At 50.9% G+C, this 21,300-nt stretch overlaps 1 protein-coding gene across 1 annotated transcript; it reads left to right on the forward strand.

The window, feature by feature from the left end:
* The first annotated feature begins 11,993 nt into the window (after positions 1-11,993).
* LOC141027351 (uncharacterized) lies at positions 11,994-12,872 on the forward strand. Its single transcript, XM_073504351.1, has one exon. It carries the CDS (start codon positions 11,994-11,996, stop codon positions 12,870-12,872), a length of 879 nt encoding a protein of 292 aa, XP_073360452.1.
* The last annotated feature ends 8,428 nt before the right edge of the window (positions 12,873-21,300 follow it).

Below are 21,300 nucleotides of genomic sequence, written 5' to 3' on the forward strand. Positions count from 1 at the left end.
CGTGCGCCTCAACCCGTCCATTTTTCGGAACTCCACCAATCCTATGGATGCTGATGATTGGCTTCGTGACATCATGTTTGAGATGGAGTGAGCTAATGTTGCCCCTGCCAGTTATGTCACCTTTGCGACATTTCACCTGAAGGGTTCAACTGCTCAATGGTGGGAAAGCCACAGGGGTATGCTGCCTGCAGAGACTGTAACCACTTGGCCGGAATTTCAGTTAGCATTCCGTGCACGGCACATTCCTCAAGGTCTGATGGACCAGAAGAAGAAGGAGTTCCGCAAACTCTCACAGGGCACAATGACTGTGGATGAATATCAGAGGAAATTCCTTGAATTATCTCGCTATGCTGCGGATGACGTCTGCACTGACGCTCGCAAGCAGGAGAAATTCCGTGAAGGACTGCGTCCCGGTATAAAGCTCACACTTGTTGCTCATGATTGCGCGGACTTTGCGACGCTTGTCAGCCAAGCTTTCCAAACTGAAACTGGTCTGACTAAGTACCAGGAGTCGCTCAAGCGTACTCGAGATGTTGACCCATCCTCGAGTCAGCCTGCTCAGAAACGTCGAGTCTGGATCCCACACAATGTTCATCACCGACCTGCTCCAACACCAAGGCCGTCTTATGTTGCACCTCGTCTGCCTCCACCACCGAGACAGCTAACGATTCAGGGTGGACAGTCCAGTATTGTAGCTCCTCCTCATACTGATGGTTTATGCCGCAAGTGTGGACAGCCAGGGTACCGAGCTGGCAGTTGCCGCCCGGCACAGAGTCAAAAGGCACGAGCTCGTCAACCCAGAAACCCAAATGTCAGGCCGCCTGCACTCAGTCATGGTCATGTTAATCATGTAAAGGTTGAAGCAGCTCGACGGGACCCCAAAATTGTGATGGGTACCCTCCTAGTGAATTCAGTCCCAGCTTCTGTTCTTTTTTATTCGGGAGCATCACATTCTTTCATTTCTGAAGCATTTACTCGCAAGCAAGAATTATCGTTCGAAAATATGTACCCTCCACTGGTGGTTAGCTCTCCAGGCTCCAGGTGGGATACCTCAATGATAGCCCACAACAACCACATTGAAATTGGAGGGTTAGTATTCACTGTTTCACTTATGGCCCTCAAGGTTTCTACCACAGATGTCATTCTGGGCATGAATTGGTTGGGTCCTCACCAAACCCTGATTGACTGTGCAGCTGAGACAGTCCAGCTCACTCACCCTTCTGGCCAGACAGTCCAATACTCAGCCCAAGCAGCTCAGGATGCTGAGAATCAAATATATGTTCTGAATGCATTGAATGCTTCACCTCTTGAGGGAATAGAGAACATTCCAGTTGTTCATGAATTCAAAGATGTCTTCCCAGAAGAACTTCCAGGAATACCCCCTGCTAGAGCTGTCGAATTCGTCATAGACTTGAAACCGGGCACTACTCCTATTGCCAAGCAGCCATACAAGATGCCGCCACATGAACTCCTTGAACTTAAGGAGGAAATCGACAAATCTCTTCATAAGGGATTCATTCATCCTAGTTCCTCTGCTTGGGGAGCACCTTCTCTCTTTGTCAAGAAGAAGGATGGTACGAATCGTTTGGTCCAAGATTACCGACCAATCAACCAGGCAACAATTCAGAACAAGTATCCGCTTCCCAGAATCAACGATCTGTATGATCAACTTGCTGGTTCCTCGGTATTCTCTAAACTTGATTTGAGGTTGGGTTACCACCAGATTCGGGTTCGTGAAGAGGATATTCCCAAGACCTCCTTCGTTACCCGCTATCGTTCATACGAGTACACCGTCATGTCCTTTGGTTTGACAAATGCTCGAGCGACATTCTCTCGTCTGATGAACTATATATTCATGGAATACCTCGACAAGTTCATCGTGGTTTATCTGGATGATATCCTTGTATATTCCAAGAATAAAGAAGAACATGCTGAACACCTTCGACTTGTTCTGGAAAAGCTTCGAGAACATCAACTATATGCTAAGTATTCCAAGTGTGAATTATGGCTACCCGAAGTGACCTACCTTGGGCATGTCATTTCCAAGGATGGTATTGCCGTCAACCCAGAGCGAGTTCAGGCTATTCTCGATTGGACTCCTCCAAAGAATGTCAAACAAGTCAGAAGTTTTCTCGGACTCGCCAGCTATTGCCGTCGATTTGTCGAGAACTTCTCTAAGATCGCCAAGCCCCTGACTGGTCTGCTTCACAAAGGTGTCAAGTTCGAGTGGACAGAAAAGTGCCAGGAAAGTTTCCAAGCACTCAAAGACAAGCTGACTTCTGCCCCAGTGCTTGCTCCGCCAGATACTAAGAAGGATTTCGTCATTTACTGCGACGCTTTACGACAAGGATTAGGCAGTGTCCTAATGCAAGAGCGCAGAGTGATTGCTTATGCCTCTCGTCAGTTGCGCCCTCACGAAGAGAACTACCTAGTTCATGAACTCGAGCTTGCTGCTGTCATACATGCACTAAAACAGTGGCGACATTACCTTCTTGGTAATCGTTGCGAGATCTTCACCGACCACCAAAGTCTGAAGTACCTGTTTACTCAGCCAGATTTGAACCTCCGTCAGCAGAGATGGATGGAGATCGTAGCAGACTTTGACTTGGGTATTTCCTATACACCAGGCAAGGCTAATGTAATGGATGATGCCTTGAGCCGCAAGTCATACTGCAACCATCTCGAGGTTTGCAAAGTTCAGCCTTCGCTTGTTGAAGAATTCAGAAAGCTGAACCTCCATATTGTTCCTCTGGGTGCACTCGCTCCCCCTCCTAAGGAGTTTCGCAAGATGAACCTCTGTGTTGTTTCCCAGGGTTCCCTCAATACCCTAGTTGTCGAACCAGATCTCTTGGACTCCATCAAGAGAATGCAGGGATATGACTCTCAAGTTGAGAAGATTAAACGCTACCTCGCAGAAGGAAGGCCGTCATTCTTCACTGTTGATAATGCTGGCTGTTTGTTCTTCAAAGGTCGCCTAGTGGTTCCTTCAGAAGACAACCTGGATATGACTAAGGAGGTTATGAAAGAAGCTCATGATACGCCTTTGTCTATTCATCCCGGTAGCACCAAGATGTACCAAGACATTCGTCAGAGATTCTGGTGGTCAAACATGAAGCAAGATATTGCCCGCTATGTTGCTGAATGTGACGTTTGTCATCGTATCAAAGCAGAACATCAAAGGCCTGCCGGAACTCTGCAACCGATATCTATTCCTGAATGGAAATGGGACCATGTTGAAATGGCCTTCGTCACTGGATTTCCCAAGTCACATAAAGGTAATGATGCTATTCTTGTCGTCATTGACCGGCTTTCCAAAGTTGCACACTTTCTGGCCGTCAGAGAAACGATCACTGCTAGTCAGCTGGCAACCCTCTATATGTCCAGAATTGTTTCACTTCATGGTATTCCGTTGGTAATCAGTTCATACCGTGGCAGCTTATTCACTTCAAGATTCTGGGCAAGTTTCCAAGAAGCTATGGGAACTCATCTGTCTTTCAGCACTGCTTTTCACCCCCAGTCGTAGGGACAAGTTGAACGCGTCAATCAAGTTCTCGAAGACATGCTTCGAGCTTGTGTTATTTCCTTCGGCAAGAAATGGGAGGAATCTCTCCCGTATGCTGAGTTCTCCTACAACAATAGCTATCAAGCTAGTCTGAAGATGGCCCCCTTCGAAGTGTTATATGGACGAAAGTGCCGAACCCCTCTGAACTGATCAGAAACTGGGGAACGTCCACTCTTCGTTCCGGATATTATCCAACACGCCGAAGAACAAGTCCGCGTCATTCGCGAGAATCTCAAGACTGCTCAGTCACGTCAGAAAAGTCAGTATGACCGTCATCACAAAGACATGGTCTATCAACCTGGCGAAAAGGCTTATCTTCGAGTCACACCAATGAAGGGTGCAAACCGCTTCGGGATTAAGGGCAAGCTAGCTCCTCGCTATATTGGTCCTTTCACTATTCTCGAAAGGCATGCAAAGGTGGCATACCAGTTGGAGCTTCCATCGAACCTTTCATAGGTTCACGATGTGTTCCACGTGTCACAACTCCGTCGCTGCTTCAAGGACCTGGTCCGAGCAGTGGATCATGAAGTGCTTGAGTTGCAATAGGACCTCTCCTATAAAGAGCATTTGGTCCGCATTCTCGACCAAACCGAACGCCGCACACGTCAGAAGGCGATCAAGTTCCTCAAAGTCCAATGGTCACATCATTCTGAAGACGAAGCCACTTGGGAACGCGAGGATCGCTTGCGTGATGAATACCCCGCTTTGTTTCCTTCTACCTCCTAAATCTCGGGACGAGATTTCTTGTAGTGGAGGAGAATTGTAACGCCCGGATAATTATGCTACAGTAAACCACTGTTAATGGTGCCATGTCATCAATTTTACTGTTGTTAAGTTCGCGTTGATTCAAAGTCGGTTGCCAAAATCAAATTTAAGATCGGTAAAAAGAAAAAGGCAAAAGTAAATAAAAGAAAAGGAGAAGGCAATTAAAAAAAGAGAGAGAAGCCCCTTCCACCACTAGGTCGTGGCCCAGCTGGACCACCAGACCACCTCGCCGGCCCACCTCTCCCTCTTCCTTATCCCCCCACGCACCCAAAATATCTGGACAGCTCGCCCCACTCCCCTCGATCTCCCCACTCTCCCCACGTCGCTCGCTCTCCCTCCCCTGGATCCAGATCGAAGGCTCGACCCCGCGGCGCCCCGACGCCGCCCGCCGCCCGGAGAACCCCCTGCCTGACGCATCCCCTCCTCCCTGAAGCCCCCCTCACCGCGACGTCCCTGGCACCGTTGCCTCGACCACGCCGCCAACCGACGCCACGCCGTCGCCGGACCTCCCCCCCTCGCCGGATCGTCCCCGTCCTCCTCCCCAGGGCTCCATCACGTCGTCGCCGTCCTCGTCGTCGACCACCGCCGCCCCGAGCTCCGGCGCCTCCCCGAGCTCACTTTAGCACCTCTACAGGGCCTCGTGAGCGCTGCCCCTTCCCCCTCTATTCCCTGCCTTTGCTACTACCGCTGCGCCATCGCTAGCCGTCACGGCCGCCCCCCTGTTTTCGCATGCCTCAGGCGCCGTTCGCCGCGCGCACCGCGCGACTCGGCCGCGCCTTGGCTGCGCCAACACGCACTCCCCGTCGCGCCTTTGCCTCGCACGCGCAACAACTCACCCTCAGCACCGCTGCCGACCGCACCCGGCCAGCCCGCGGCTTTGCTCCGCCTAGCGCCGCCGCTCGGCCTCCGCCCCTTCCTGCTCCCCGCGGCGCCGCCTGCTGCCCCACACTGCGGCCGCCCCTACACACGCCTCCGCCTGTCGCGGCCGGCCGGCGAGCCTCGCGGTGGCCACGCCGTCGCCTGGGTCCGCCCCGCCCGGCTCTAGCGCCCGCACGCTCATGGCCATGCGGGCGGGCACTCGCACCCGTTTTGCCCGGTTGCCCACCCGGGCCTATGACAGTGGGGCCCGCCCCCAAAACCTTTAAAAAAAGAATTAAAAGTAAAAAAACTAATTAATTAATTAGTAGAATAATTAATTTGCTTAATTGACTAATTAACAACCTAATTAGTCTAATTAAATCTACTAATGAGGATACAGTCAATGACAGGTGGACCCCCCATGTTAGTTTGACCAGTCAACGCCCTGTTAACTGCTGCATCATGATGACGTCGTGCTGATGCAATAACTCCATTTTTTAATTATTAATAACTTCCGATTAATGTTTAAAAACTTTAGAAAATCATATAAATTAATCCGTAACTCGGATGAAAAAGTTGTATACATGAAAGTTGCTCAGAACGACGAGACGAATCCGAATACGCGGTCCGTTTACCTGTGAGATGCCTCTAACTATCTGAACATGGAACATTTTCCCCTCCGGTCATCTGTGTGACACAGGTCCGGAACCGGGAAAACATTCCCGGTTGAATTCCCCCTTCACCTATATCGCGTAGTACTGCGTTAGAATACGCCTAGCGCTGCTTATTGCTTGTCATGCATCTGTTTGCTCTGTATTTACTGTTCCTCCCCCCTCTTCTCTCTGATAGACCCCGAGACCGATGTTGATGTCCCTGTGATCGACTACGTCGACGACGACCCCCTTCTTCCCTTTCAGCGGAGCTTCCAGGCAAGCCCCCCTTTGATCATCCCGATATCGCCCATTCCATTCTCTCATGCTTGCATTAGATTTTGCTACTGTTATTGTTTGCTCCTATTCGGATGCATAGCCTGCTTTTGTAAACTGCTTATTGTTACCTACCTGCTTATCCTAAACTGCTTAGTATAGGTTGGTTAGTGATCCATCAGTGACCCCCACCTTGTCCTTGTTGCCCCTGCTTCATCATCGACGACTCGATCAACGTGATCGACGACCAGAGCCCGACACCTCACATCACTTCACGCCCCTTTTGTTGCTCGACTCTGCAGAGCTACTATCGAGTGCCGAGGGTGATCCCTCATAACGCACTCGTGTTGATAATGCTGTAGTGTAGCTATTCGGTCGTGGTCATCGAGGGTGATTTCCTCTTTCACCATTCCCGATACGACTCTGTCGTTCAACAACTCAAGCGTGAACCTCGAGGGTGGTCCCTCTTACGTTCACCTTGATGATTACATTGAGGGGAATCCACCGGGGGTGATTCCTCGGGTTTTTCCCCTTGATGTCTGGACACACGGTTACCTTGACTTTACTTGAGACCTTGGTGGAAGTCGGGCGGGCCCGGAGAGCACCCGCAAGATGGTTACGAGGCACGGCCAGGCCGGCAGGCGGCCCCCGAGTGGGCTGGGCTAGCCCTTGCCGTATTTCCTCGAGACGGGGCGACGGGGTCACATTATCGTGAGTCTCTGCTCGTCTCCACAGGCTAATAATACACTATGGTTTGGGTATTTGTTCTGAGTTGGCATTTGGCCTTTACGCACTAACCACCACGCGAGAATAGTTATGGGCCTCGACGTCACAGTATCAGCTGAAGCTTTGTCAGACGTCCAGTTCAGCATTGTGGGCCTGTCGGGCCAGTGCCATCTAGTATGAGGTGGTGCTCGTCCTGGCTCGTCGCACAACGACCCGGAGTGCAACGGGCGATGGGCCCAGACCCCGGAATGCTTAGGATGTAGACCGGCGGGGACCTCTCTGCTGAGCCTAGGTAGGGCTACGACGTGTTGATTTCCCGAGGCCGGGCATTGACCCAGAAAAGTGTGTCCGGCCAGAGTAATCAAGCGTGTTGGAAAACGTGGTGCACCCCTGCAGGGAAGACATATATTCGAATACCGTGTCCACGGTAATGGGCGTTCAGACTTATATCCTGATCTTTTACAACTAGAAATGGATACTTGAGATATGTTGCTCCGGGATTGCTTTCTCGCAGGGAGTCGAGGAAGGATCTCTGGGCATTAATGTTACAACATGCTTGTTAATTAAACTGCTATTCTATACTCTTCTACACGCTGCAAGACGCTTGGAGCTGCTTGAAGATGCTAGTCTTCGATAGGCAAGGCCTTCCCCTCTATTCTGGCATTCTGCAGTTCAGTCCACGGATACAACCCTTCCATTTGATACTGATGCATACTTAGTATAGATCTGATGCTTGCGAGTACTTTGGATGAGTACTCACGGTTGCTTTGCTACCCCCTTTTCCCCCTTCCTTCTTCTTTCCGGTTGATGCAACGAGATGATGGATCCCTGGAGCCAGATGCCACCGCCGACGGATACTGCTACTTGGAGACTGCCGACGACCAGGAGTAGTTAGGAGGTCCTAGGCAGGAGGCCTTGCCTCTTCGATCGTTGTTGCTTTTGTGCTTGCCTTCTTAAGGCATCCTTGTCTAACTTACGTTTGTACTCAGATATTGTTGCTTCCGCTGACTCTTGTGTTTCGAGCTTGTATTCGAGCCCTCGAGGCCCCTGGCTTGTAATATAAAGCTTGTATTATTTCTATTTGTGTCTAGAGTTGTGTTGTGATATCTTCCCATGAGTCCCTGATCTTGATCGTACACATTTGCGTGTATGATTAGTGTACGGTCGAATTGGGGGCATCACAGGGCGCATGGCCGAGTCCATGACCATTGAGTGTTTCTACAAGTTCTGCAGGGCATTGGTGGAAGTGTTTGGACCGCAATACTTGCGAACATCCAATGCGGAAGACCCTGGTCGGATCCTAGCACAGAATGCAACAAGAGGATTTTCTGGGATGCTTCGAAGCATCGACTGCATGCATTGGTAATGGAAGAACTGCCCATTTGCTTGGCAGGGCATTTGGTGCGCTCCAATCTCGATTTGCTGTTGTCCGGTACCCTGCCCAGTCCTGTTCGAAAGATCAAATGTGGGAGATCATGACTTGATCTGTCATATTGCACAATATGATCATTGGAAGTGAGCAGGAAGAGCCAATGTTTGACACTGAACCATACTATAGGTAGGGTCCTCTTACCCAAGTTGATCACTAGCTACCGGCAACATGGACTGCCTACCTCAATATACGTCAGAAGATCCGAGACCCACAGGTGCATGGACAACTGCAGTAGGATCTGGTGGAGCACCTATGGAGGCTCAAGGGCGACGCCTAGCTCGACGTGTGATGAAATATGAGTTTTTATTTGTTGAACTATATAATTTGTATTGAACTATTTGTTGAACTATTTGATTTCTATTGATTTCCTGTGATGAACTATGTGATAAAAAAATTATGTTCACAATTCACGCCAAACCACGCTAAATATGGGTCAATTTGCGCCGATATCGGGCCAGTTTTCGCCGAAAGTGGGCCGAAAAATGGGCCGATATCGGCGCCTGGGGCCGACGGCTGGATGCCCAACCGCCCCCAGAGCCGATTATACCGCCGGCTCGCCCCAGGCGGCGATTTTTATGCCTCCTGGGAGGGCCAACGGCAGGAGAGCATCTTATATTGCCAATTAGACTCCCATCTCATTGCCAAGCGCCTCCCATCTCACGTCAGTCTAAATCGCCTCATGGCGATTGCGTGATCAGCTGATCAATGTTGATCCGATTAATCCGAGGTAAAATTAGACTATGTACTTTCTATATCTGTGTATATTGCCAATTAAGTCATTGTGTTCGCATGCGTGTACATGATTTCCTTCGAAACCGTTTACGCATTTACTACTAAGTAGATCGGCTCAAAGACTAGTCTCTAATGTAAGAAACCAAGGGCGACTGCGGAAATGTCTCCATCTTCGGGCGACTCGCCGGCGGCCCAGCCTTCGGCCGCCCCCGCCGCCTGCTCCTCGCCGCAGCCCGCCCCGGCGTCCCCGTCTCCGCCGCCTGCCGCGCCCTGCCCGTCCTTCCCTGCCGCTCCGCTTGATGCTACGCCGTTGCGGATCCGGTGGGCCGACCTCGCAGATGACGACCCCGTCTCCGCCGCCGCTGGAGCTCCCATCCCCGCCTCTCCTCCCCATCCCACGGCTCTGCCGCTCCCCACCCCGACCGCGCCCGCCGCTTCTCCCCTCGGTCCCCTCCCCCGCCCCCCTCCTCCGGCCATGTCCCACGCTTGGGATGATGGCGAGGCGCGGCGCAAGCGCTGGTACGAGGAGTTCCGCGACCCGCCTCGCCCCTCCCCTGACTCCCTCTGCCGCGAGGAGGACCTGCGCCGGGAGCTCCGCGGCCACGAGCGCGACGCCCCCGCCCATCTGCCAGGGAGGATCGCCGGGACGCACGCCGGTCGCCTGACCGATCCGTGTGCTGTGGTCGGTCGCGCCCCCCCTCCTGCCACGGGTGGCCGGACGACTCGCCGTTGCTCCCCCTCTCCGGTGCACCGTCCCGACCGATCTCCCTCCCCGTCCCGACAACAATGCCCTCGCTCTCCGCGCCCTCCCGCTCCGGATCCGGCGGCCCCTGCTCGGAAATATGTCCCGCCCCACGCCTCCTCCTCGGCCGCTCCTCCCGCTTTGGGTGCCGTGGGTGGGGGGCAACCCCACGGACGCCAAGGGACATCCAAGAAGAAGAAGCGGCGTGGACAGGGCCGGGCTGCGCTCAACCCGGCCGGGTGCAATCCTCCTGTCCCCGGCTCCTCTCCGCCCCCGGGTCCGGTGTCCGGCCTCCCCGGTCCGCCGTGCTTCAACTGTGGTGTCGTCGGCCATTCTCAAGTCAACTGTGTCAATCCCGCCTGCTGCTACATCTGCAAGGACCCCGGGCACCCCGCCATCCTTTGCCCGGACCGGCCAATCCCCGACAAGCTAAAGATGTATGGTCACGGGATCGAGGGGTTGGGTTTTTTACACAATGAGGTCCCAGACATCTCGCCCCCCACCCCATCCCTCCAGGCGGTGGTCACGGTGATCGACAGTGTGGCTTCCCCCGAGATGATCGAGGCGGAGCTCAACCACCTGTACCGTCGCCAGTGGGATTGGGCGGTCACCCCCATCTCCGGCACCGTTTTCTCTGTGGTCTTCCCCGACGCCGTCTCCCACGGATACACCACCCACAGCGACCAGATCACACTTGCCCTCAACAAGCTCGTCATCGACATTTCTGAGCCGATTCTCGTCCCGAAGGCGGTGGCTGTTCTCGACACGGCCTGGATCCTTATTGCCGGACTCCCCGACATCGCGCGCTCTGAGCGTGTCATCCGTCAGATGTCGCGGATTCTGGGCAAGGTGGTCGTTGTCGATGAGCTTTCCCTCCGCAAGGAGGAGAAGGTGCGAGTTAAGGTCAAGTGCCTCGACTCCGACAAGCTGCGGGCCACCATCCGAGTCTTCTTCAACGACCAAGGTTTCGACCTCCGCATTGCTCCCGAGCCGCCTAACCATGTGGGTCGCCCTCGCTTCGCTGACGACGCCCCTCCCGGTGGTCGCCTTGGCCCTAGCGACGACTATCACGGTCGCCACCACCCCCGCTCCCACCGCTCGATGACGAGGATGAATCAGAGGATAGCCCCTCCCACTCCCCTTCACCGGCGCCCCCACCTTCTACCTCGACCCAGGGGGGCGACAGACCGGTCGGTCCCTTGCGGCCCTGCCTGAGGGGCTCCTCCCGCTCCTGCCCTCGTCTCCGATCGCGGAGCCGCTGGCCAGCGACACTTCCAGTGTCGGGCTCGTCGTCATCCCGGCTTCCTCACCTCGCTCTCCTGACGCGATGGACGCGCCTCCCCCGTCCGGTCCGGCGGCCCCTTCTCCCGCCCTGGGCTCCTCCCCGGTCCAGCCTGAAGCTTCTCCGCCGGCTTCCCCCGCCCCGCGGGACTCATCCCCTTGCCCGCGGTTCCCGAGGCCCTCGCCGTGGTGCCTCCTCACGCGTCTCCTGCTGTGGCCTTCGATGGGGAGCGACCTACTTCACTGCTTGTCCAGATGGCTTCTCCTCCGCCCCCTATGGCATTCCAGGCGTGGGTGGGGCGGGACGTGGCGCTGGCGGCCGCTTCCCCGCCTGCCTCTCCTCGCCTTCCTGCTGTCTCCCCCTCGACGATGACTACCGCAGGGTGTGGGGGCGCCTCCGCCCTGGCTACCCCTCTGGCGGCGCCCCCTCACCCACCGCGGTCCACGGCCTACGCCAGGCGCGGCCGGTCGACGTCGAACCCAGTGACTTCCTCGCGGCGCAGTGCCCGGATCGACGCTGCTCGCCCGGTTGGCAGCCCCGCCCTTCCCATCTCAGCACGGGCTGAGCTCCGGGCTGCGGCACGTAACCTCGAGCTAGGTACCCCGGTCATCCCTCCTTCTTCTACTACATGTTCGTTCTCGGCGTTGGAGTCGGTCCCACTTGGACATCTTGCCAAGGTCGCGACCGACTCTGATATAGTGTTCAGGGGGGGAAGTTGCTCTCCCCTTAGTCCGGGTTGAGGCCATCCGCGCCCGGGAAATCCTGGATGGTCGGCTGGCCGAGACCCATGCCCTCCTGGCCTCCTCCTCCTCGGAGGCTAGCGGCCCTACCCCGGACCCCCAGTCATCCCGTCCGGCGGCTCCCGCCCCCCTGGAGATTCGGGGCCGCACCCGGTCTCGCACCGCCGCCCTCCGCGCGCAGAGCGCTTCTTGTGTCCTGGGGTCTAGCAGCCCCTCAATGGCGGTTTGATGCGGACCCTCTTCTGGAACATCCGCGGGTTCGGCCAGGATGGCCGTCGCCGCGAACTCATCGAATATATTCGTGACGAGCACATTGACATAGTTGCAATCCAAGAGACCATGCGAACCGACTTCACCCTGGCCGAGCTTGAGCGCCTGAGCTCCCACCTGTTTGCCTGGCATTGGCTCCCTTCTAGTGGGATCGCCGGGCACTCTGGTGGCATCCTATTAGGTGTCAAGGATGCCACCTTTGAGGTTGGGAGCATGGACAGGGGTGAGTTCTTTGTGAGCATGGAAGTCTTCGAGCGCGCACTGAACTTTAAGTGGGAGATCATTATAGTCTATGGCCCCGCCGACCACAGTCGTTCGGTATCCTTCCTCGACGAGCTCTCGAGGAAGGTATCCGCGGCCCGCTTCCCGGTCGTCGTCGGTGGCGATTTCAACCTTCTCCGCTCTGCGGAGGACAAGAATAACGGCTTAGTTAACTTCCCGCGCATGCAGTTGTTCAACGATTGTATTGCGGACCTCGGGTTGCGGGAATTAGATAGGATTGGTGCTAGGTTCACCTGGACCAATCGCCAGGCCGACCCAACGCTCTCTGTGCTGGATCGGGTCTTGGTTTCTCCTGAGTGGGAGTTGAGGTGCCCCCTTGCCTCCCTCCGCGCCATCACCCGTATTGGCTCGGACCACGTTCCCCTTCTTCTATCCTCTCTGGATGAACGCCCTCCCTCTGCCCCCAGATTTCGCTTCGAGACGTTCTGGCTTAACCAGAACGGTTTCGTTGAGGCTGTGCGCGGCCGCTGGCTGGAAGCCGCCTTGCATCTCACCAATCCATCTCGGCGGTGGATGACTGGCACTTCTGCGCCAAGCGCGCCCGTCGGTTCATGAAGGGCTGGGGCGCGAATCTCGGAAGGGACCTCCGTCTCCGCAAAAAAGGCCCTCCTTGACTCCATTCAGGCCCTGGATCTTCGGGCCGACTCGATGGGCCTCTCTCCTGACGAGTGGATGCAGCGTTATGACTTTGAAGACCAGCTTATGGTCATATACACCGACGAGGAGGCGTATTGGCGCCTTTGAGGTACCCAAAAGTGGGTTCTCCAGGGTGACGCCAACACCGCCTACTTCCAGGCAATCGCCAATGGCCTGCGGCGACGTAATACCATTCCCCTTCTGTGGGATGGCGCAACGCTCCTCCAACGGCCCGCTGACATCCGTGCCCATGTTGACGGCTTCTATCGAGCCCTGTTTGCAGCCCCCCCTAGGGGGGGCTTAGCTCTTGTGCCACACTTCTGGGTTGGACCGCAGTGTGTCTCGGCCGCGGACAATGCGGCTCTCACGACCCCGTTCTCTGAGGAGGAAGTGTGGCTCGCAATTAAAGGGATGAACCCATCATCCGCCCCGGGTCCTGACGGCTTGCCAGTTAAGTTCTTTCAGACCTTCTGGCCCGCCATCAAACAGGAGATCATGGCCTTCTTCGAGGAGTTTTATGTCGGTTCCATCGACCTCAAGCGCCTCAACTATGGCATTATCACTTTGATCCCCAAGGTCCCGGGCGCCTCCGACATCCGCCAGTTCCGCCCTATCACGGTGATCAATGTGATCTTCCGCATCCTTGCCAAGGGGTACGCCAATTGGGTGGCCCCCTTAGCTGACCGCATAACCCACCCGAATCAATCCGCCTTCATTCAGGGCCGATATATTTTGGATGGGGTCCTAGTCTTCCATGAAATCCTGCATGAGGTGTGATCCAAAAACCACAAGGCGGTTTTCTTGAAGATTGATTTCCATAAAGCCTATGACACGGTTAGTTGGCCCTTCCTTCGGGAAGTGCTGCTTAGAAAAGGGTTCGATGATCGCTGGGTGTCCCGGGTCATGCAGATGGTGTCTTCCGGCCGTACCGCGGTGAACATCAACGGGGAAATCGGGCCCTACTTCCCCACTTCCTGTGGGGTTAGGCAGGGTGACCCCTTTTCCCCGTTTCTGTTCAATATGGTGGTTGATGCCTTGGCCTCGATCTTGGATAAGGCCAAGGCCGCTGGCCACATACTAGGCATTACCCCGCACTTGGTGGAGTGAGGAAGCGTCTCCCTTCTCCAATACGCTGATGACACCATCATCATGGTCCAAGGCTCGGCGCCTGAGATCTCGAACCTCAAATTCCTCCTGTTGTGTTTTCAGAACCTGTCAGGCCTCAGAATAAATTTTGATAAAATCGAGGTGATGATTCTGGGCTATTCGCCCGATGAGAGCCAGAGCATCGCTAACCGGCTTAACTGTCGGTTGGGGACATTCCCCACTACCTACCTGGGGGTCCCCATTAGTGACTCCCGCCTGACCGAGGCCGACCTACGGCCCTCGGTGCTCAAGCTCCAACACCGCATCGAGCCGTGGCAGGGTCGTTGGCTCTCTAAGGCGGCTCGTACGATCCTCATCAACTCGTCCCTTTCCAGCCTCCTCCTATTCATCATGAGCTTCTACAGCTTCCCCGAGACTCTCCACCATGAAATTGGTTCGGTCCAGGCCCGGTTCTATTGGGCGGGCGAGGGCGACAAGCAAAAGTACCATATGGTGCGCTGGTCTGAAATCTGCAAGCCCCGGGATCAAGGTGGTCTTGGTATCATGTCCTCCAAGCGCATGAACCTGGCACTCCTCACTCGTTGGCTCTGGCGCATTGCGAATGGCGATGGCGGCCTGTGGTTGCAGATTGTGCGCCAGAAATACCTGCATGGTCAACCCCTCGCCTTCTGCGCCCGGACCGGAGGGTCCCAGTTCTGGCAATCTGTCATTCAGCTCCTACCGATCCTCCGTATTGGGACATCCATCTCGATCGGAACTGGGTCATCCACGCTGTTTTGGCTAGACCGATGGGCTGGGGACCTCCCCTTCGCTGCGAGATTCCCTGACCTTTTCTCCATCGCCGTTGACCCGAGGATTTCCGTTGAGACGGCCCTTATTGACTTAGGGCGTCTCGCGTTCCGGCGGCCTTTTGGCCCCCCGGAAGTCGCCGCTTGGCACGATCTCCTTGATGTTGTCGCTCTTCATGAGCATGACCTCTCTCAGCCTCTTGACCGGTTGTCTTGGCGCCTGGAACCTTCAGGCCGCTTCTCCACGCAGTCCTTATACCGCGCCATTGCCCCATTCCTAGCCCGGCTATCTTCGAGTATATCTGGACCATCCGTTTGCCACTCAAGATCAGGATTTTCATGTGGCAATGGATCTGTGGCCGTCTTCCCTCTGGCGTGGAGGTGATTAAGCGTCATGGTCCGGGTGACGGTCTATGCCCCCTTTGCGGGACGGAAGAAACTTCGAATCACATCTTCTTCTCGTGCGTGTCCGCCCAGTTCCTTTGGGGTTGCCTCCGCGAGGTGATCGGTGGGGTTTGGTGCAACACCAACTTCCCTGACCTCCTTGCCGAGATCCAGGCCACCCCCATATCGGGCCGCCACATTAGGTGGCTGCTCATTGGGGTTCTCGCCTGGACGATCTGGACTGTGTGTAATAAGCTTGTCATTCAGCGGGTTCCTCTCCGCCGCGCTATTGATGATGTGTTCAAATTGTGTGGTTATTTGCAGCTCTGGCGGCCGCTTAGCCGTCACCAGGACCGAGACGCCATCACCACCATCATCTCCGACCTTCGCGCGATGGCCCTCCGCTTGGCGCCGCCGCTCCCTCCGCCACCGCCCGAGCCAGATTAGCTCCCCTTTGATGTTGCGGTTGCGGTTGTCCCGCAGTCGTTTCTTTGCTTCTTTTTTTTTGGGCTTGTTGAGCTGTGCCCTCAGCAGAACCGATTCGTACTCTTTGTCCGTGCGACTGTGTGTGTGGGTGAACTTGTACCGTTTGGCTGTGGTGGTTTGCTTTATTTATAAAGCGGGGCGAAAGCCTTTTACGGTAAGAAACCAAGGGCTATTGTGTACTCCCTCCATTCCTAAATGTAAGTTTTTTTAGAAATTCCACTATAAATTACATACGGATGTATATAGACATATTTTAGAGTGTAGTTCACTCATTTTGCTTCGTATATAGTCCAGAGTGAAATTTCTAAAAAGACTTATATTTAGGAACAGAGGAGTACTGTCTAATTCATTTATTTAAAGGTAAATCATGCATGCTACTTATTCAAAAGGTCCAGGGATCTAACCGGATACAAAGTGAAGAATACAGTCCAGGGCTTTGAGGTAACATTTAGACTATTGTACTTCCTATATATCTATATCTATATTCCAGTGATCAAGCATTGATGGAACTTATTTTTGGTTTTTAGCAGTGCTTATTACCATGTAAACTATGCATTCAGTAAAACAGAAAAAAATGAAACAAGAACTATCAAAAGGATCTGTCAGCCCCATCATAAGTTAATTTTATGAAGGATTAATAGGAAAGATTTAAAGATAATACATAAAAAATATCTAGATGTGAATTAGACAAACTGTAATACATAATTATTTGATAAGAATGTTGCTTTTGCCGCATTTAGGGGACAATCTACATGGCCGGGAAAGATATCGTACTTGACGCAAAATGGCAACGAGTGGAGTGCATCGATACATGGGAATGGGATGCCCAGTTTCGACGAGATTTACGCACGGACAGCCGACAGGGTCGATTGGTCGCCAAATGATCGGAATTTTAACAGCGAAAAAAGGCGTGCATGAAATGATCAAAGGCCGCCTCGCTTTTGCTCACGGATCGATCTCATTGCATTTGCACTAGCCTATGTAGATACGCAATCAGCGGCCGAATACAACGGCATGCATGTCATGATCGACAGCAATAGGGAAGAATCAAGAATGAAGCCCCGATTACAATGGGCATGCAGCAAGCTGAAGCAGCTTCCATGATCGATCATGTACACCGACCTGCACGCTTACCGCTTGCGGTATCATTTCATTCGTGAACTCCCGCGTAGAGGAGAAAAAGTATAAAAGTAACCGTTCCACTGATAGCGTATTAATTGGTTGCTAAGCTAATACGTACTGCCGGCGTACGTGCACGTGTTTGGCATGCGTGTTATCCTTAGCTTAACTATATATTAGCTTGTACACAAGCTAGACGCAACTAATAGTGGACGTCTTTTTTAGATGAAGAGTGTAGAGCGTGGACCTTCCTAACTCCTATCCAGCTCTTCAGAAGGACCATCGTCCGTACTTAAAACGAAAAGGACATCACATCGTGTGTACATGCATATACCGTGTGTCTACTTTTACAGGCGATTTATATCCATCGCCGTTTTAGCTCATGCTTTTCGTCCCAACAAAAAAGAGTACAATAAATCACTAGCCCATGCACTAGTTCGTAGTACCAAGAAAAGCCAGTGCGTGTGGTTATCTTAATCTATATAGTCATGCTTTGGCAGTGTTTTGCACGCGGCACTTTACATGCAGGTGCACTGTGCACGCAGCATCACCGGTCTCTGGGTACGTCATGTGGTGCACTGTGCACATGTGTTTTCCCATGGGCGTGCGAGAGAGAATATTTTGGAATGCCAAATCAAAAGGCTCGGCAGCACGTGGACGCACCTGCGGTGCTCTGCGTTGACGGTCGGCCGACCCGAACGCGGTGCCATTCATATACTCACGTGGAGTAGTGTTTAACATTTTTATAAGGATGGAGTGATCACATGAATCACTTGATTAACATACACGACGGCAGCTAGTTAATATGCTCAATTTGGTTGGAAACAGACAGGTGATCGACCGACGAGCAAAGCGGCCGGGGAGATCGACCGATGCGAAAACTCGCTCGTGGAACATCAAGCTGATTTGCAGCAACAGCGACGTAGAACCGCGCGAGGTGATCCTGACCGATCGATGTTGAGCCAGCTAGCTCGCTGCTGTGCGGGAGATCGGCGAAAAGAAGGATCCGAGCTCCGATGGGGAGAGCATATGATATATACATGTGGCGTTGTTGTTTTCAGGGTTTTGTCTACTCTTGCCGACAGGCCCGACCGACGTTGCTGAAAAACGACCTGCTCCGTCCCGCCGACGCACTCGGCCTCAGTCGCTGGATGAACGGGTTCCAAAAAGAAAGAAAGAAAGAAAGAAAGAAAGAGAACCGAATTACTGGACGATCTTACAGATATGGTCTGATTTGACGAGATATTTATCCGAATTAATTGCAACTTAGGTTCCGGTTCTTTTTTCTTTTGTTAGTGAGCAGACTTGCTAACTCGTTGGCTGTGGCAGAATGGCGGATGGCATTCCACTTTGATCTCGAAATTGTTCTGGGCGATCAAGTGGTGTCTTCTCATGCATTCGGTCAGTTGGCCACTGCAATACATAGGCAGCTTTAGAAATGGCTCCATGCTCAGCATCTCTGCTCGTGTACCGCATCAACGTCGTTCGGCTCTCCTTCACGAGAGCGCTGAAGGATTCGGGGATTGTCCCAGAGATTTGCTGTGAACCGCCCACTGGTCCATCCGATTGGACTAATGCTTCTTCCATCAAAAAAAAGTTTAGGAGGGCTTAGATTAAAATGTGTTAACATGCCCCTACCCCAAACACTAATGATTTGTGTTTCGTCCCCAGTGATTTTTGGCTAGCTTCGCCACTGCACCCGGGTCTAACTTTTCTGTGTGTGAGAGAGTGGTTGGAGTATATATACTCTCAAACACCAATGACGGGACTTGAGTTGGCACCAACACATAAATAGGATCGAACGATAGCGGTCTATCTATTTCATGGCCGGGGAATCGGATTTGGTGGCTACCGATTGAGCTAGTAGGACAGTTCGTCCTTTTGTGCGGCTTTGGAGGCTGCCGGTGAGTCGTCATCCATGCTTGCACAAGTGTCTGCACCTCCCTGGTGGTTCTGGCGCACCCGATTACGAGCATCCCTGTATGTTTTGGCACAGACAACGATCGACATCATGCAGGAACATACTCCCTCTGTCCCATAATATAAGAACGTTTTTGACACTACACTAATATCAAAAGTGTTTTTATATTATAGGACGGAGGGAGTACTTTTTAAGCATGTGAGAGGTTTGGCCTAGACAATGATCTTGACCCTCTTGTAGCGTGAGAGGTTTTTTCCCTGTCATTTCTGGGAAGTCCTTTTCAGTGTTTATTTTTTGCTCACTGCCTCATGTCTGTTTGATAACGCGAATGCTATGTCTCGCTTATAGCGAGACCACCATCCGTCTCGATGAAGCTTTCCTGCACAACACGTGCGTATAGGCCGGCCCAATAGCGTGTTACTCGTTTCGGTCGTTCGCTGATGTGTTCATTCAGATTTTGTTTTGTTTTGTTTTTGTTTTTTTATTTCTTGTCTAGTTCTTTTCGTCTTTATGCTATGGTTTTTTTGTTCATTCAACCAGCTTTTAGCTTCTTTTGTTTATTTATCAATTTTCACTATTTTCCATTATTTTTTGATTTTTTCATTTTCCTTTTCCTTTGGTAACTTTTGTTCCCTTTTTAGTTTTCTATGTTTTTTTTTCATTCTACATTATTAGTGTACGTCAAGAACATATTTCTAATACACGTTTAACAAATTATTTAACACATGCTCAACATTCTTTCTATGTACATTTTTAACATTTTTCAAATGCTTGAATAACGTTTTTTCAAGATACAAGATATTTGTTTTTTCAAGTATAAGATAAGCATTTTTGGAATACATGGTCAATATTTCTCAATAGATGTTGTAATATTTACAAATACTTGATTAACATTTTTTAATACATGGTTAAGATTTTTCTATACACATTAAAAACATTCAAATGCTTGATTAACATTTTTGAAATACTTGTTTAATTTTGTTTCCAAATGCTTGATTAATTTTTTCGAAATATTTGATCCACTTCACACACATTGTATACTTTTTGTCTACATTTTTCATACACATAAGAAACATTTTCTGTACACACATTCAACATTTCTCAAAGGCTTCGTTAATTTATATTTTTAATACATAGTCAACATGTTTAAACACATTTTAAACATTTTTAAAATTCTTGATCAACACTTTTTAAGTAAAATATTAACAATTTTGTAATACATGGTCAACATTTTTTCTATACAAATTTTACATTTTCAAATGCTTGATTCACATTTTTCAGATACAAGTTTGACCTTTTTTTAATGCATGATCAACTTTTTTCTCTATACACATTTCACATTTTTCAAGTGCTTTATTAACATTTTTGAACTTAAATATTAACAATTTTGAAATATGTGCTCAAGATTTTTTTTCTATACACATTTTACATTTTCAAATGCTTGAGTCAAAATTTTCAAATACAAGTTTGACCTTTTATGAATACATGGTCAACTTTGTTCTATACATATTTCACATTTTTTAAATTCTTGATTAATATTTTTATAATACTTATTTAACATTTATTCCAAGTGTTTAATTAACATTTTTGAAATACATGATCAACTTATTTCACACACATTGTATTTTTTTGTATACATGAGAAACAGTTTCTTTATACACATTTAACATATTTGAAATGTTTGGTTAATTATTTTTCCATTTATTTAAATATTTTTATATTTTTATTTAGAATATGTAGAAGTATAATTTGAAAGTAAAAATATGAAAAAAAAAAAGAAATGTAAAGAAAGAGGGTCGTGGCCTGCCACGCGCCTGGGCCAGCCCATTTAGGGAAGGGCCTGATGCGAAAGCGCGCTAGGTCCCCCCTGTTTGATAGATCGTGTGTTTTTCCTTGTTCGGTCCAGTTTCTGTCGATTTGCAGTTTTTTCTTTCGTTTTGTCTGTTTCTTCACGGTTTTCTTCAGTTGTTCTATATTCTTTGCTTTTTAAAAATCTTCCTTGGTTTTCAATCGGGGTTTTATTCTCCTTTTGGTTTCACTCATTTTTTTCCTTTTGTTTTCTTCAATTGCTTATTTCTTGTTTTGCTCTTTTCATTGTTCTTTTACTTTTGTCAGTTTTCATTGTATTTGTTTATTTCTCTTTCTTTCTTTATGTCAGTGTTCTTCTGTTACTTTTTATTCAACACATGTCTACTTTTTCAGTACAAGATGTACATTTTTCGAACTTTTACATTTCAGCCATTAACTCGAACCCACTACTCAGATTTACCCCTAATTTTAAAGTGCGCTCAAATTTGCCCCTCTGCCATTATGTGGTATTATAGAAATACCCCTAAACGGTGTTTTTGTCAGGTATTCTATACTTTATAAGCTTCACAACGTCCCTCTGTAGTTGCTGGTGCTTTCCGTTCTTTTGTAGCATCTGTAAAAAAAAAATTCCCTGAAAACATAAACACCCAAAAATAGGAACTATCATCCATGGGGATGCTCGGGAATGCTACAAAAGAACGTAAAGTACCAACAGCTATAGAGGGACGTTATG

Source organism: Aegilops tauschii, chromosome 7 (genome assembly GCF_002575655.3).
Source record: "Aegilops tauschii subsp. strangulata cultivar AL8/78 chromosome 7, Aet v6.0, whole genome shotgun sequence".
In the NCBI taxonomy this organism is placed as follows: Eukaryota; Viridiplantae; Streptophyta; class Magnoliopsida; order Poales; family Poaceae; genus Aegilops; species Aegilops tauschii.